The sequence below is a fragment of the Aquarana catesbeiana genome, linkage group LG09 (assembly GCF_042186555.1).
Source record: "Aquarana catesbeiana isolate 2022-GZ linkage group LG09, ASM4218655v1, whole genome shotgun sequence".
NCBI lineage: Eukaryota > Metazoa > Chordata > Amphibia > Anura > Ranidae > Aquarana > Aquarana catesbeiana.
In genome coordinates, this window is record NC_133332.1 from 308,234,489 (window position 1) to 308,252,417 (window position 17,929).

The 17,929-nt window shown below is 45.3% G+C and overlaps 1 protein-coding gene across 1 annotated transcript; it reads right to left on the bottom strand.

Annotated features, from left to right (window-relative positions):
* Window positions 1-1,650: 1,650 nt before the first annotated feature.
* On the bottom strand, window positions 1,651-17,929 carry RPS4X (ribosomal protein S4 X-linked). Its single transcript, XM_073600593.1, has 7 exons — window positions 17,823-17,929; window positions 15,054-15,131; window positions 11,637-11,817; window positions 9,805-9,902; window positions 7,434-7,605; window positions 5,554-5,711; window positions 1,651-1,807 (listed from the first exon to the last, which is right to left on the bottom strand). The coding sequence occupies exons 1-7, from the start codon at window positions 17,823-17,825 to the stop codon at window positions 1,706-1,708; spliced, it is 792 nt and encodes a 263-aa protein (XP_073456694.1). The 5' UTR covers window positions 17,826-17,929; the 3' UTR covers window positions 1,651-1,705.

The window sequence follows — 17,929 nt, forward strand, 5'->3', positions numbered from 1 at the left end:
CAGCTAATTTATCGAAGAGAAATTCCCAAAACATGGCCTGTTGAGGGTACTTGAGGACAGGGTTGGGAACCACTGGTGTTGCCTACAGCAGGGCTTGACAAATTTGCTTGGAATCTAGGAGCCAGCTAAAAAAGTTAGGAGCCAGGTTTTTTTTTTTTTTTTAAACGACCGACAAAGCTTAATTTTCAATATAAAAATTAACCAATCTTAAATTTACACAGAGACGACTAGAACTAATGTGACTGCTTTTATTTCCTGCCATGCAGGGACACAAGACCACCATATTCTCGCTAAGGATCCAATCAGGTCCGCCTGAAAAACTGACAGGCGAACCTGATCAGACAGCCCGTGTGAAAGGGGCCAAGCAGGGAGATGACAAATAATAAATTCATTTTAATGAACCACTTCCTTCCCGCAGGACGACTATATACGTCCTGTCTTTGAAGAGAAATACCGTAGTTATGGTAGCAGCTAGCTCCATGACCCCGGTATCTTCTTCAAGAGCCGGCGGTTCTCTTTCAGATAAAAGTGGTCTCTGCAGCAGATTGGCAGCGAGATCACTTTTATCGGCGGCAGGAGAGGGCCCCCCTATCGCCACGATTGTTAGAGCGAGAGCAATAATTCTAGTCCTAGACCTCCTCTGTAACTCAAAACATGTAACCTGTAGAATTTTTTAAACGACGCCTATGGAGATTTTAAAGGGTAAAAGTTTGTCGCCATTCCACGAGTGGATGAAATTTTGAAGCGTGACATGTTGGGAATCAATTTACTCGGCGTAACATTATCTTTCACAATATAAAAAAAATTGGGCTAACTTTACTGTTTTCTTATTTTTTAATTAAAAAAAGTATTTTTTTCCCAAAAAAGTCCGCTGCGCAAATACGGTGTGACAGAAAGTATTGCAATGACCGCCATTTTATTCTCTAGGGTGTTAGAATAAAAAATATATAGAATGTTTGGGGGTTCTAAGTAAAGGGAAGGAGATGAGCAGGCAGTGAATACAGGTAGGGAAAGCTCCATTAGCATTGGTGGATGTCTTGTCATACCAACGGCCACCACCAGAGGGCGCCCGATTGCAGAAGGAACCAGGAACCATAGGACTGCAGTAGGCCGCAAAGCCGGGGCCTCAATTACCGGCGCGGCCCAGCGCGATCGCGGCGGGAGGGGGGGGGGTGTCGAACGGACACAGGATACCCCAGCTGTGCTGCCCCAGGCGCCAGGTCGCTAATTCTAGTCGCTAATGCGACCTGGCGCCCGGGTTTTGTCGAGCCCTGGCCTACAGTGACCCCCAACATCATCAGCTACCCTCTCTCCCTGACTACCTCACCTGTTGATCCGTTAGCGGTAAGGAGAGGCATTCCCAGGGATGAAAAGGGTACCCAAAACGTGCACATGCCTGGAGGAGTGCGGAAAACAAGAACTGAGGGGCAGTAGCTGGCGAGGAGCTTCTATCCTCGGTGTGTTTCCAGTAAGGGGGGGGGGGGGGAGCCTACCTCATGTGATCATCCTGGAGGGTGCAAAAGGGGGGGGAGGGGGGGGGACGGACAGATCTATGATGAGATTCCACCCTTTCCCCACCTGCAGACATAATACCAGAGGTGATCATCTATACTCCCATACAGCATAAAAAACAGTCCAGACACACAGACCTCCAGAACAGAGTTTTTTTTTTTTATTTAATAAAGGTAGAGAACGTTGGTTGAGATTAACCGCTGGTCTGCTTGGCTGCCAGTCTCTTGTCTCTCTCCTCAGCGATGGTGAGACGGATACCCTTTCCACGTGGCAAGGAGATCCATGGCTTGTTACCCTGTAAAATTAATGGAAAAGTACTGAAATCACAGCCTTACAGAGACACAAGTAACATTTTACTAACAGGTAGTAGCAACATACAACATGTAAAAAACACACGCGAGTGCAAGGGGCACATCTCAAATTCTTCAACATATATTAAAATAAGCAAAATTTGGGTTCTTGACACAGCCAAGTCACCGATTATCTACTAATTTGCAGAGTACTCGTTCACACGTGGTTGAGCCGTGCTTTAAGCGCACCTTAACTGCTACTCCTAAGCTGCAGCAGCCAGGGCTGTATACATGCTGCAGGAATCACACGCTGTTCCTTTCTGCGGGCGTAACTCTGCAAGCACCCTGCAAACACGAGCAATGCACACGGCTGCGAGCTTCAAAGAGTTAAAGCGCGATACAACACCTCATCGACTCAATGCCAGTGTGACCGAGCCATAAACCATGTGAACCATCTGATGTGAGGAAAAGTTTACTGATCTAGTAGATCTAAAGTGAAGCTGTGGGGCCAAACTAAGGACATTCAAGTCTTCAATTAAACCATAAGCAGTAACGGAGCTTATATAGGAGCCCTAAAGTCAAAGACATTCTTAAAAGCGAAGTTCCACCCAAAAGTGGAGCTTCCGCTTGTCCGACCCCCCCCCCCCCCCCCAGTGCCACATTGGTCACCTTTTCGGAGGGGGGAGCGGGTACCTGTTTTTTTTTTTTGTTTTGTTTTTTGTTTTTTTTTTTTACAGGTACCCCTGTCCCCACTTCCAGGAGACCGGGCCACAGCAAATTACGTCAGCAGCTCAGCCCCTTCCTCACTCCTCTTCTGTCGGGAGAGTGAGAGCGCAGCGTGCTTCGCACATGCACAGTAGGGACCTGCCCATAAAGTCGAAAGGCTACACATCCGGGTTTCCTTACCCGCAATGGCAGCACCCGACCAGCCGAATTAAACATCAGCTGTGGTGCCGACATCGCTGCTACAGTATGTCTTGTCAATCGAAAATACAATAAAATGTTTATAAAAATGTGAGGGGTGTACTCACTTTTGAGAGAGAAATTATATATATATATATATATATATATATATATATATATATATATATATATATACATACATACACACACACACATATACATTATATATATATATATATATATAATTTTTTTTATTTTTTAATGGTCAGTGTTTATAGCACAAAAAAAAAAATTAAAAAACCCGCAACCCGCAGAGGTCTTCAAATACCACCAAAAGACAAATCGATTTGTGAATAAAAAAAAACAGGACATCACGACCGTGCAATTGTCAGTTCAAGTAAAGCAGCGCTGTATCGCAAAAAATGGCCTGTTGAAGAAGGGGGGGTAAATCTTTCAGACATGAAGTGGTTAAATGGTACAAAATCCCCACTTTCCAGATTATACAAAATCACTCCAACCCAACACAAGTAATCCGACACACCCAGCTAAAGGCTGCCAGTAACAATCTCTTCACACTGGAGGAAAATATTTAGATACGCACCAAAAACCTAACAGTGTGGTCACTACAGCCGAGGGGAATAGAAAGCAGATGCTGCAGCCAAAGGAATGACCTCATTTACGGACTACGCCGTACACACCTAACCATGCCGTATATACAATGAAGTAACCGATGACTTCTAAAAAGAGGTTTAATAGAAGGGTAACCACCAGAGATGATAAAGTGCACCTATCACTACCCAAAAAGACACCGACTGCCTGCAGATCTACAATGGGCCCCCTCTTGCCTTTAACCACTTGCTTATCCAGCACTTTCCTGCCCAGGCCAATTTTCAGCACCGTCACTCTTTGAATGACAATTGTGCGCTCGAGTAACACTTTACCCATATGACATTTATATTTTTTTCACACAGAGCTTTCTTTTGGTGGTATTTAATCACCACTGTGGTTTTAACTCACATTCATACAATGCACTAAGGCTCGGTTCACACAGAGGCAACCCAACTTACAGCGCGAACGCGACTTAAAGTTGCCTCCAGGACAGGAGAATTTGGCTGTGGCCAATCACTGAATAATCAGCTCTGTGGGAGGGAGGGGGAAGTACCTGTGTAAATTATTTTCTTTCCCCTGTAAAGCTGCTTCAATATAGATGGAGACCCGACGGAGGCGACTTCCATTGAAATCTATGAGTACAAGTTGCCTAGAAGTCGCCTTGAAGTAGTACAGGAACTTTCTGAAGTCGGAGCGACGGCTCTCATTCGCTTCAATGGAATTTCTTATGTCTAGCGACTTGGGGCAACTTGAGGTCTGACAAGTCGGATCCCAAGTCGCTGTAGTGTGAAGCGGCACTAACACTGAGGAACTGCTTTTCCTTTCAATTGCTAAAGTGACCAGGTGGATCAATTAAATCTACCAAAAGGGTAAAACTTTTAGTGCCATACCGCCTCAACCTGTTTGGTCATCTTCGGCTCACCTTTACAGGTAAAAAAAAAATAGAAAGGTGAACACTAGGGATGCACCGATATCAGTTGGCGAAAATTGTTGGCCGAAAAGAAGCGGTTTGCCAATATTTAAAAAAATAAAAAATAGATCAGGGGGTTTTACAACCACTTCAAAATGTAACGATCCATTTAAATTTTTGGCCAAGTGCATCCTGAATTTTCCGAACTGCAATTTATTTTGGTGCACCACTAGTGAGCACACTGTAGACCGAACATCCTCACCCCCATCTCTCCCACCCGTCCTCGCTGTACTTACCTCTGAGGATGCTGAGCTGTAAATACTCCCAACATCCAGCCCAGAGATTTGAAAATCTCCACTCTTCTCTGTGTGGCACTTAAAAGGATGGACCAGATCAATTCTGACTGATCAGCATCTGTACAGCAAACCGATCTGATTGGTCCCAGACATGCTATACAGAAAAGGGTGAAGGGCGGGGGATCTCAAATCTCTGGACCGTTTCATGGGCTGTGTGGGCAACGACAGCTCAGCATCCCTGGAAGTATAGTTGGGGGATGGGGGTTTACGGAGAGTGTACAGGATTAGTAGATCTGCCGATTTGCAGAGAAAAAAAAAGTGAACACTTTAAAGCTGCCCAGAAACGGCTATTGTTTTAGCTAAAATGTCATTGCAAAGCTTTATTGTACACTACATTGGGGTGGAAAATTCTCATCTAAGCACCCATGCACGTTGGGCGTTTAGCTCCGATATATGGGACTCCGGAATTTAGCTGCAAAGGGCACAGATGTCCCGATCCAGCCCCCACTGCCAACAGCCTGTCAAATTACGAAAAGCTGAAAGCTGTTGGGGCTGAATAAGGCACCTTGTGTGTTTAGGGCAGTATGCACCCAGAGATAAGTGCCCAGAATGTTCCGGCCATTCGTCTAGCCGCATACTGGTCTAAACATTCCTACCGCTAGGTGACATACATCCGCAGCAGCTGCAAGTCTCAGCAGTGGGTCTAACTGGCAATGGAAAAAATATGCATAGTTACTGGGTCTTAATGGTAGGGGTTGCACATGCTTGCCCTGCAGCACCCTCCCCCCAGAGCATCCCAAAAAAAAAAAAAAAAAAAAAACACAAAAAAAAACACCAATTCAGCATTAACACCGGAGAAATTTTCTGAAACCATGGAAACAGCCAATACTCCAACAGGGTACCAACAATCTAGTCCTGAGCCCTATACAGCTAGCAAGCTGATCACAAAAGTCTTGAAAAACCGCAAAAATTAAACACTTGGCATAATAAGAAAAAAACCTACAGATTTACAACAGGCCAAGGGGTAACTTACCTTGCCGATGACGAAAATATTGGAAAGCCTGGTGGCAAAGCTGTTGCCGTTGGCATCCTTCACGTGGACCACATCGAATGAGCCTGGGTGTCTCTCCCTGTTGGTGATGACACCAATTCGACCCAAGTTGGCACCTCCAGTCACCATGCAGACATTACCTAGAGAAAGGGTTGAGAAGATTAACTACTTGAAGACCAGGACTTTTCTGGCACATTTTGTTTTTGTAACAATCTGTATTTGATAAAAAATTACTTAGAACCCCCAAACACACACATTATATATATATATATATATATATATATATACACACACATATACATACACACCTCTCTCTCTCTCTCTCTCTCTCTCTCTCTCTCTCTCTCTCTCTCTCTCTCTCTCTCTCTCTCTCTCTCTCTCTCTCTCTCTCTCTCTCTCTCTCTCTCTCTCTCTCTCTCTCTCTCTCTCTCTCTCTCTCTCTATATATATATATATATATATATATATATATATATATATAGCTCTCTCTATCTATGTATATATAGATATAGATATCTCTAGACCCTGGAGAACAAAATGGCAATCATAGCAATTTAATGTCACACGGTATTTGCGCAGCAATTTTTCCAAAAAAAAAAAAAAAAAATAGAAAAAAAAAAACGCTTTCATGAATTTTATTGCAAAAAACACCATAGCTAACCCAATTTTTGGTTAATTAGAAAATATGTCGAGTAAGTAGATACCCAACATGTCACGCTTTAAAATTGCACACAGCCGTCGAATGGCAACAAACTTCGATACTTAATATCCATAGGTGACGCTTTAAAAATGTTTACAGGTTACAAGTTTAGCGTTACAGAGGAGGTCTAGCGCTAAAATTATTGCTCTCGCTCTAACATTTGCGGCAATACTGCTAGGTGAGGTGTGAACACCAATTATATATGCGTGCACCAAATCGCTCCTCTACCTTTAAAAGCAAAACTTTATTTTTTTAAAAAGCAAAAGTTGTTTACTTCCACCCTAGACCAGTGTTTTGTCCGCTTGCCGATGTTTCTCAGGCTTACCGCTTTTACCAACGAGCCCGGTAAACAATACAACGGTTTGTGGGGCTGGCCATAGAGACCAAATTGTCTCTGATCACCTGTATGACCTTGGAGGACCGGAGCGACCTCATGACTTCACTTCCGGTGTTCTGCCGAAACAGCCGATCTGCCAAAATCTCCAACCTCCTCACTTCCAGTGACTCTCCAGCAGCAATTGCAGATTTTGACGACTTAGCTGTTTTCACAGAACAACGACAGCGTATACACTATGGTACATAAAGACTTGGCTGTTTTTACAGAACACCAAGGAGTAAAAAAGTTGTCGCCATCTTGGAGGCGGCCATGTTGTTGGTTACTAGCGGGCTGACTAACAATGGCCACTCATCATGTACCGTAGTTTAGCCAAGTTGTCAAAATCTGCAATTTCTGCTGGAGTCACTGGAAGTGACGAGGTTGGACATTGACGATTTGGCTGTTTTATGCAGAACACCAGAAGTGTGACATGTCGTCGCTGCGGTCCTCCAAGATCATAGAGGTGATCAGAGACTCATATTGATATTGGCAGCAACCAAGCTGCAGCAGTTTGCTGGCTTTTTTAACTACAAAGCAGGCTGACAAAGCCGTTTCTAGATTGTAAGCTCTGACGAGCAGGGCCCTCTGATTCCTCCTGTATTGATTTGTATTGTAAGTGTACCGTTCTGCCCTCATGTTGTAAAGCGCTGCGCAAACTGTTGGCGCTATATAAATCCTGTATAATAATAATAATAATAATAATAAATAATGATGATACGGCATTAAGTCACTTTAAAAGTTTCTATAAAAAGTACAAAAGCAGCCTAGGACACACATTGCACCTACCAGTATCAAACTTAATAAAGTCTGTAATCTTGCCAGTTTCCAAGTCGATCTGAACGGTGTCATTGACCTTGATCAATGGATCTGGGTAGCGGATGGTACGGGCGTCATGGGTCACCAGATGGGGGATTCCTTTTGTTCCCACCCAAGTTTTCCTGACTTTGCACAATTTGTACTAAAAAAGATAAAAATGTAACATTGTAACCAGATGCTCAGTTTGGCATTTTAGGCGCAGCCCACAGCTTTTCCCAGCAACTAGATCACCAGCCCACACACCGCAGCAAAATGAACACGTCAGCCTGAAGTTCAGCCAGTTCACCAACTCCCGCTGTCTGCTTCATGTGGGGGGTTCTTATGATATATGCGGGATATAAAACATGGGGGTTCAGACTGTGGCGCTCGGGATCCTCAGCATGCCATCAGCACAGATCGATTTTCTATAGGGCTAAAGCACCGTCAAAAAAAAAAAAAAAAAACGATATTCTTTACTTTTTATTCAGCTTAAAGAGGAGTTCCACTGGTTACGTTTATTAAAAGTCAGCAGCAACAAAAAGTATAGCTGCTGACTTAATAATCAGACACTCACTTGTCCCACGGACCAGCGATGCGGCCGTCCGATGCCTCGCTCCTCTCCCCTGCAGCAGCATTGTAAGTGTGGGCACCCGGCTGTGACTCCTTGCGGCCTCACAGACAGGAGCACACTGCACATGCGCTAGTCGTGCTGCATCATGTCGCAGGTCCCAGAAGATTGCCTGGCCACTGCCCCAGAAGATTGCAGGGAGGGGTCACCTAGGGGGAGAGGCGTCGACCCCTAGGTGGCCAGAAGATGGAAGTGGGACAGGAAGTCCCTCTCAAAACCAGGTACCCACTCCCCCCTGACATGCCCAATTGTGTCATGTCAGGGGGCGAGTACTTAAAGCGGAAGTTGCACTTTTGGGTGGAACTCCGCTTTAACTGCACAGAACATCTAATACAAAAACGTGCACTGTGGCTTCACAGCCGGGCACGTACTGTGCATGCATGAGCAACGTGCTGTGACTGGCCGGGCAATCATCTGTGTCCCAGATGATTGCAGAGGGTGGAGAGGTCAACTTACTTCCAGCGCCGCGGTGCCCTGGGAGGAGTGGGAGCTGGAACCCCCTAAAAAGAGGGTTTCCACCCCCCACAAAAAAATGACATGCCAAATGTGATATGTCAGGGGGTCACCTTCCCTTAAAGCAGAAGTTCCATTTTTGGGTGGAACTATGCTTTATGTATTACCTTGGGGAGACGCAGACTAGAATACTGCAATCACTGAGCGGCAAATGAGATCACCTGTGATGTATTTCAGGTATCTTGCAAACCTGGCCTGTTGATGGGTCCTGGGGACAGGAGTTGAGAACCGCTGCTCTAGAGGGATCCCACAGGTATAGTATTATACATAGTTACACTGGTAAAAAATGTCACAATAAAGTGGGCCATTTGTACTTAAAACAAAGCCCCCTCCCTAAAATTAGAGCTTCTGAAAGGGAGGGCCTGAAGATTAAAAAGACAGTAGCCCCAAATTTGTTACATCACAAAGTTGTGCAATTTATCAGCTTTTAGAAAAAGCAAACACAAAAAACACAAAAACAAAATATTGCATTGCACATAAAATCTAATCTCCAAATGTTCTATAATATGTTCCAGTGGTGGATGGCCTCTACTTGGCGAGAGAAAAAGCAACGGCAGCTGTGCAGCTTCCCATGGGTGATGGACTCTGTCACACTGTGTAGGGTGTTGTCACCATCAGGAAGATGGTCCAAAGCAAAGATCGAATGCATTGTAGACAGGAAGTGGTTTCCAAGGGAGTAATTATTCTACAAATACAATTATTCTTCAAACAGTGTAATCTAGAAGCATGGAATTAGCACATTCTAGCAATTGATCTTTCCAAGTTTACTAAGCTTAAGGGCCCTTTCACATGATCTGTCCGATCAGAATCACCTGTCCGCTTTTCAGGACCCTATAAAACCCCTACATTCAACCCTATGGAGCTGCGGATGTCAGACACATTCACTGACATCCGCCATTATCCGATCCTGTCCGCAAAATCCAAATGGATGGAGGGTCCTATTTTGCATCCACCTGGCAGATCGGTTATAATTGGATGAAAACAGACAGTCAGTTTTCATCCGATCACCAAAGAGTGGGACTGGGTCTGTCTCTGCTCAGTAAGCGGAGACGGACCCGTCACCTGCCTGCTCAGCGGGTATCCGTGGACCCATCCCCCACTGAGCAAGCGGATCCAACAAAACGGAGGCGCCTGTGAGAAAGGGGCCTAACAGAGCCCCCCCCCAGAAGAGAACTGCTTTGGTGTTGAACTCACTTGGCTACAAAACCCTCTGATTTTTACCTTGGACTCCTCAGCTGTGATCCTGTGCACTGCGAAGCGACCCTTAGTATCGTACACCAGACGGAAGTATTCTCCGGTTTTGTCAATGCTGATGACATCTGTAAAGTAAAGCAGATTGCTGTGTATTAGTCACACGCAGAGAATTCTAAAGAAGCGCGCCAGAAACTGACGTATTCAACACCATTCCAAGAGCAAAACACAAAGTGACGTACTAACTGGCAATCAGAACTGTACTGTGAATATCTACTGGATGAAGATGCTCTTTAACTGCTTCCCGCCCATAGTAAAAAAAAAACACGTTCGGGCAGAAACCCTATTGTTCTCGGAGGATGGCATGACGTGCTCCGGACACAGCGGACCGGCCTGTTACCAGTAGGGCTGGACGATTTAAATAAAAATTTTAATAAAAAAAAAAAAAAAAAAAAGAAAAAAAAAACTCGATTCACGATTCAAATTTTTGTTTTTTTTGGACACCGCGCTGGTCCTGAGGAGCTGCGGGCAGGAGTTTTTAGGAGAGGCGGCGGACTAGGCCGCGGCCTCACCTAAAAAGTCCTGCCCACAGCTCCTCAGGACCGACACGGTGAAAAAAAAAAAAAAAAAAAAAATCGATTTGCTTAAATTTTGAATCGATTTGACCTCTCAACTCGATTCAAGATTTAAAAATCGATTTTTCCCCCCAGCCCTAGTTGCCAGCACCATGTAATCACTGACAAAACAGATCACATGACAGTTGTAAAGAATGGATGGCTTCCTTTTTAATGCCATTAGGTACAATTGTGTTGCTAGCTCTGATTAGTCACAGCGATCACATGGTACAGACAGGGCCAATCACAGCCCATTTGTACCATATGATAACCTGTGGCCAATCACAGCTAATCATAATACGCTGTGTATAATACACTGTCATTCAGTAAAAATATGAAAATAAAAAAAAAAAAAAAAACTGGAAGCCGATTGGTTTCTATGCAGAATTGGCCCAAATTTTGAACGCTTCCATTTTAGTAAATCAACCCCAATGTGTATAATTCAGGATCCACACCAGTACACAAATGAACAAAGGAGCAGCAGGAAACCAATGAGGTCATCCTCTAAAGCTGGCCTGCTTTAGAGGGATGACCTCCCACCCCAACGCAGAGACACAATTCTGACAGAGGGACTCTCTGCTGTCAGAATACACCAATCAGTGGCTACATTTTCCAACAAGCTCATTCTACAAAAGTAATTTTAAGCATTGACTTTTGTTGAACAGGCACGAACGCATGCATGGATCGAAATTTGGCCAGTCGTAGCTATAACTGGACGAATTACGATCCACCTTTGGCCAGCTTAACAGATCATTCGTTTTATGCTCTGAATACAACGAATCTGTGTGCCGCTACCCCCTTCATAGTCCAACTTGCACCCTGGGGGGTGGGGCAGTGACCTGTCCTTTAAGGTTACAAGAAAAAGAACCGCTGCTCCAGGTGTATAAAGATAAGGCTGACTGGAGTATCTTGCAGAGTGCTAGCCCCGGCCCGCCTCTGTAGGAAACTTGGAAAGAAGAAAGAAATGGCTGCACATCCAGAACTACCAATTGCCTTTTATTTTGTTTCACAAAGATAACACCAGAGACACCAAACTGTGGTCACGTAGACGCGTTTCACACATACATCTTGTGCTTAATCATGGTGGTAATGATTAAGCACAAGATGTATGTGTGAAACGCGTCTACGTGACCACAGTTTGGGGTCTTTGGTGTTATCTTTGTAAAACAGAATAAAAGGCAATCGGAAGCTCTGGATGTGTCCTTTAAGGCTGCCCTAAGCCAGTAATGAAGTGTTTGTTGTACTCACCCATGAACCCGGCTGGGTATGTAATGTCTGTGCGGACCTTGCCATCGATCTTAATGAAACGCTGCATGCAGATCTTCTTCACCTCATCCCCGGTCAGAGCGTACTTCAGTCTGTTCCTCAGAAAGATGATCAGAGGAAGACACTCTCTAAGCTTGTGGGGACCAGTGGACGGACGTGGAGCCTGCAGGGGGGAAGAGGAGATTGTAAGTCATATTTTGAAAAAAAAAAAAAATGTATTTGTAAAGCTGTATTATCTTGCCTGTAGTGCAATAAATGCCATTTTCACCTAGGTGAGAAATAAGAGCTGCATTACAGCACAAAACATAATAAAAAAAATACTACAATATCCAAATGTTAGAGGCATTCTATTCAATCCAGGTATGTAGCCATCATTAAAAATGTAGTGATCCTGCCATGAGACCTGAATACAGGCACATCCTGTTACAGGGTGACAACCTTCTTCCTATTGTGCCCCTGCATGGTCTCCCTGTCACACACGCTCCTGATTATTATTATTACAGGTACTTTTTATAGTGCCGTCAATTTTTGCAGTGCTTTACATATACAATCAGCAGACACTATTAGGTACACCTTGCTAGTCCCGGGTTGGACCCCCTTTTGCCTTCATTCTTCATGGAATAGATACAACAAGGTGTTGGAAATGTTCCTCAGAGACTTTGCTCCATAGTGACCTGATAGCATCACACAGTTGCTGCAGATTTGTCAGCTACACATCCATGATGCCAATTTCCCGTTCCACCACATCCCAAAGGTCCTCTATTGGATGAGATGTGGTGAGTGTGGAGGACATTGGAGTACAGGGACCTCATTGTCCAGTGGTGAGAAGATTGGAGCTTTGTGACATGGTGCATTATCCTGCTGGAAGGAGCCATCAGAAGATGGGGACACTGTAGTCATAAAGGGATGGACATGGTCAGCAACAATACTCAGGTAGGCCATGGTGTTTATACGATGGTCAATTGGTACTAAGGGGTCCAAAGTGTGCCCAGAAAATATCCCCCCCCCCCACACACACCATTACACCCCCACCACCAGCCTGAACCGGTGATACCCCATCCCCCACACCATTACACCCCCACCACCAGCCTGAACCGGTGATACCCCATCCCCCACACCATTACACCCCCACCACCAGCCTGAACCGGCGATCCCCCATCCCCCACACCATTACACCCCCACCACCAGCCTGAACCGGTGATACAAGGCAGGATGGATCCATGCGCCAAATTCTGACCCCACCATCTGAATGTCGCCGCTGAAATCCAGACTCATCAGACCAGACGTTTTTTCCAACCTTCTATCATCCAATTTTGGTGATCCTGTGCCAATTGTAGCCTCAGTTTCCTGTTCTTAACGGACAGGAGTGGCACCCGGTGTGGTCTTCTGCTGCTGTAGCCCATCTGCTTCAAGGTTGGATGTGTTGTGCATTTAGAGATGGTATTCTGCATACCTTGGATGTAACGAGTGGTTATTTGAGTTACTGTTGCCTTTCTATCATCTGGATCCAGTCTGCCCATTCTCCTCTGACCTCAACAAGGCATTTTCCTCCACACAACTGCTGCTCACTGGATATTTTCTCTTTTCCCACCATTCTCTGTAAACCCCGAGAGACGGTTGTGTGTGAAAATCCCAGAAATACTCAGACCAGCTCGTCTGCCACCAACAACCATCCCACGTTCAAAGTCACTTAAATCCCCAATTCTGATGCGTGATTTGAACTTCAGGCAAGTCGTCTTCACCACGTCTAGATGCCTAAATGCATTGAGTTACGGTCATGCGATTGGCTGATTAGCAATTAGTGTTACCAATCAATGTGTACCTAATAAAGTGGCCGGTGAGTGCATATTATACATTCACATCAGTCCCTGCCCTCAAGATTACAATCTAAGGTCCCGGATCTCACATTCACACTGTACACATACTGGAGCAAATTCACCTAACAGCATGTCTTTGGGGTCTCAAACTGGCGGCCCTCCAGCTGTTGCGAAACTCAAAGTCCCATCATGCCTCTGCCTGAGGGAGTCATGCTTGTAACTGTCAGCCTTGCAATGCCTCATGGGACTTGTAGTTCCGCAACAGCTGGAGGGCCGCCAGTTTGAGACCCCCTGCTGGAGTGTGGGAGGAATTAAAAAAAAAAAAAAAACCTCAGGGAGAACAAACTCCAGGCAGGTTAGTGCTGTGCTTGGGACCTGAACCGACAACCCGAGTGCTGCTAGATGGAAGTGCTAATCACTGTGCTGCCCATGAACACGAGTGTCTGTGCTGTGTAGACAGTTGTCACCATCAGGAAGCTGCTCTAAAGCGACGATGTGCAGCAAAAAGCGAGAGCATGTGGACAGAAGTGGTTTGCACAGCAGCACTGATACTAAAAGCTGGAAACAGTATAATTAAAAGGATCCGATCCAGTTCGGGTTTATTTTCCGCCTAACACATGTGTGGAGGTATAAGGGTGAGGATCCAGACACCCACACTCCGCACATGTGTACACTGGGCAGCTGAGAGCGCCCCTCACAGCACAGAGGAAAATACTGTGCAAGACAACTCTTCATCGGCAGCTGGCGCCACCAGCTCCTGATCATGTGACCACAGTGACAGCCAATCACAGTGGTCACATGATCAGTCAATCTTCCCTGGTATTTGGAACTTTTTTAAAGGGATGCCAGGAGCCAGCAGGAAAGGATCGAGGCCTAGGATGACTGGGATGCACCAATACCATTTTTTTTTTTTCTACAATGAGTAGAAGTACCAATACTTTTTTTTTAGTACTCGCCAATACCGATTACCGATACCTACCGCAACTGTTTTGTTTTAACTTCAGCTGTCAGCAATGGTACAAAGCATTGGATAAGTTATTTACAAATGAAATAGATTTTTTTTTTTAATTTAGCGCTTTTTCAATGTGAAATGTGAAAATATATGTTAATATATATGTGTAAAAATATTCACTAACAAAAAAAAAAGTTTTAATTGTTTATCGTTTATAAAAAAAAAAAAAATCAGGAAAATAATTAAATGGAGGAGAATAGGGAGTTAATTAAGGCTGATTAGAGTCAATTAAGTGTTAGGGGCTTAGAGGAGCATTTGTTCATCCCTTTGATCTGCAGAAGAAACAGAAAGATACAAAAAGAAACAATGTTTCTTTTTATTTTAGTGTTATAGGGCTGAGCAACGTTAATAAACATTGCTGGCTGCTTTTTTTTTTTTTTTTTTTGACAGCTCCAATTAACACAGAGGAGACCCACCGACAGCTCACAGAACCGAGCCTGGAAGTATCAGTTTCAGGTATCGCTGCATTTGCACGAGTACCAATACTTGTGCAAATACTCGGTATCAGTGCAATCCTAATGACCAACACCAATAACCCCCCCCCATCAATCTTCCCCCCCCTATACTCACAAAGACACCTGTCAGCTTATCCAGCATCCAGTGCTTGGGAGCAGCGACGCGCTTCAAGTGCTTCTTGGGTCCACGAGCCTTGGAGAGAGAGAGAGGAAAAACAATTGTTAGAAAACATGCCGAGATCAATCGTACGTCATACAAAAATCTAATCTACGGCCCGTTAGTCACATTCACCCAGACGGAAGACGTTTCACCTCTCACACGTGCCGCTTCTTCAGCTCAACGGGGACTTTGTAGCAGCAACAATTCCCTCCGCTTATCTCTGGAGACTTGTAACTACAATGCTTCTCTATGCTGCTATAAATCTCTAGTGCACCGGGATCGTCCGCAGCAGCGCAATCCTTAGCAGATAACATGAGTAGCTATGGAAGCCGGAGATTGTCCCCGCAGAAAGGCCTCATTCACACAAGCATCCCGTTCAGGTCTATTGGGATGCAGCAGCTGCAGGGACATACCTGCTGGTCCCAATTTAACAGCTGTGTGGGTGCGAGTCCCTGAACCCGTCGGTCAAATTGGGAGCACCCGCTGCGCCCCAACAGACCTCCATGCATATGCATGGCACACCAGTGCAGGTACAGACGGCCCTTTCCACGGGTGTGCAGACAGGTATACCTGTGTGAATGAGGCCTTACCAACAAATTCATGGATGTAAAAAAATAAAAATAAAAAAAACCCCCAAAAAAACAAAAAGTAAACAAAAAAAAACCAAAAAAACAAAACAAAAAAAAAAAGGGAAGAAAATTTTAACTGCAACTCTTTAATCTCAATACAAAGTCTCCAGGGTGAGTCGGGTCTAAACCTACATCACGTGCCACCAAACTATCCCAACATTGCGGCCTTTGGAGATACAAGTTGATGGTGATGATCTCCCAGAATCCCAACTCCGAACTCAAATATCCCATCCACACAACCTCACCCGAAGGAGGTGCAACTACCACCAGCTGAGCCTCCACCAGGAGAACACAGAACCTTCACAATCTGAGGGGAATTTATCAACACCAGGGGTAGCTGTGTGTGGCAACCAATCAGCTTCCATTTTCAAAGCTTAACGAGGAACTAAGGCTCTATTGACACTTGTACCATCTCCCAAACTTGCTCCGACTTTGGAGTGTAACTTTGGATGGGTGCAACCTGGATACGACTTTGGCTTTAACCAATGATAATGGACAACTGTTGGACATCCACCGAAATTTCAAAGTCGCAACAAGCGTGGAAGGGGCCCCTTGGCTGCAGCAACTTCATGCACTACTTTGATGCGAATTGACGTCCATACACCTCAAGTTTACACGGGCATTCCTGATATTTCAACCTGGATACGACTTTGGCTTTGACCAGCGATAATAGACAACTGTTGCACATTCCCGAAAAGTCAAGTCGCAACATTTGTGAACGGGGCCTTAGCTGCAGCAACTTCATGCACTACTTAGGGTAAGACTTTCATGCAACTTCTGAAGGGTTAACATTGAAGTCTATGGCCCTCAAGCTCAATGATAAAGTCAAGTAGTGCATGAAGTTGCTGCAGCTAAGGCCCCGTTCACACTTCTGCGACCTGAAATTTCGGGAATGCCCGTGTAAACTTGGTGTATGGACGTCAACTCGCATCAAAGTCGGACCAAAAGTAGTGCATGAAGTAGCTTCAGCCAAGGCCCCTTTCACACTTGTTGCGACTTGACATTTCGGGGATGTGCAACAGTTGTCCGCTGTCACTGGTCAAAGCCAAAAGTCGTATCCAGGTTGAAAATTTTGGTTATGCCCGTGTAAACTTGAAGGTGTATGGACTTCAACGCCGCATCAAAGTCGGACCAAAAGCAGTAGAGGGAACTACTTTGAAGTCGGTGCGACTCGAAGACGCACAGATATGAACGGCACTCGTTGGAAATCACGGGAGGGGGGGGTACGACTTTTCATGCGACGTTGATGTGCAAAGTCGCATGAAATGTTGCACGCGTGTGAATGGAGCCTCAGGCCAGGTTTCCACTAGTGTGACTTGCACAGCCATACAGGGACGCCACATAAGCACACGACACGTGTCCACACACCACGGGGGGGCAAAACATGTGTAATTACAAGAGTGTCATTTTGTGACGGTTCAATAAAGTTTATCAAAAAAAAAAAAAAGTGCAACAAATTTATTACAGCCTCAACCAACACACACCAGAGGGCACATGTGATAGGAGGAGAAGACGGCCCAATGGGGGGGGACTGATGAGCCCCCCCTACAGGGGAACATGATAATGACAGGTCCTCTTTAATCACCAATATACAACCGTTCTATCATCTATATACACTGGAGAAAATAATATAATAGATATAGAATGAATATTATATATATATATATATATTTCAATCTCAATAGGCTAGAAACAGAGAACAATATAGAGAGAAGTGAATATGACTCCAACATTCTCTGCTGGAGAATCCCTCCTACAACACAACCAGGAAGATTCACCTACAGGGAATGTCATTCACTTATATACAGGTTCCTGAGCCCAGTGATAGTACAGCACCAGAGACCCCCCAATACTAAACACCCCCCCATGTCCTCAGCACAGGACTCCCTCCCTTCCAGCTGCGGCCTAGGGCCCCCCCATTCCCTCCATAGCATTTTCTCCCCCACCCCAAGGACCACAAACTCCCCAATAAAGGCCTCCTACTCCCCACCGGGCTCCGCGCTACATCCCCGCCCGGTCGGCTGACGCACACAGGCCGCCGTCACCGAGGATGAAGCCGGATTAGAAGGCCGGAGACACAGACGAGACTCCTCACCATGGCTGCGTCTGAATAGAAAGGACCTCCCGCTTCCGGTGATGGAGGGATAAGCGTTCCGTACGGGGCGGCCGGAGGGAAGGGACTTCCGGGATCGGGGCGGTGCA

What these genes read in the sequence shown, in the direction of transcription:
- RPS4X (XM_073600593.1), bottom strand. An exon ending in ATACCCAGCCGGGTTCATGG is followed by an intron (nt 9,903 to 11,636) that starts GTGAGTACAACA and finishes TTTACTTTACAG; the next exon opens with ATGTCATCAGCATTGACAAA. An exon ending in ATATTTTCGTCATCGGCAAG is followed by an intron (nt 1,808 to 5,553) that starts GTAAGTTACCCC and finishes TTAATTTTACAG; the next exon opens with GGTAACAAGCCATGGATCTC.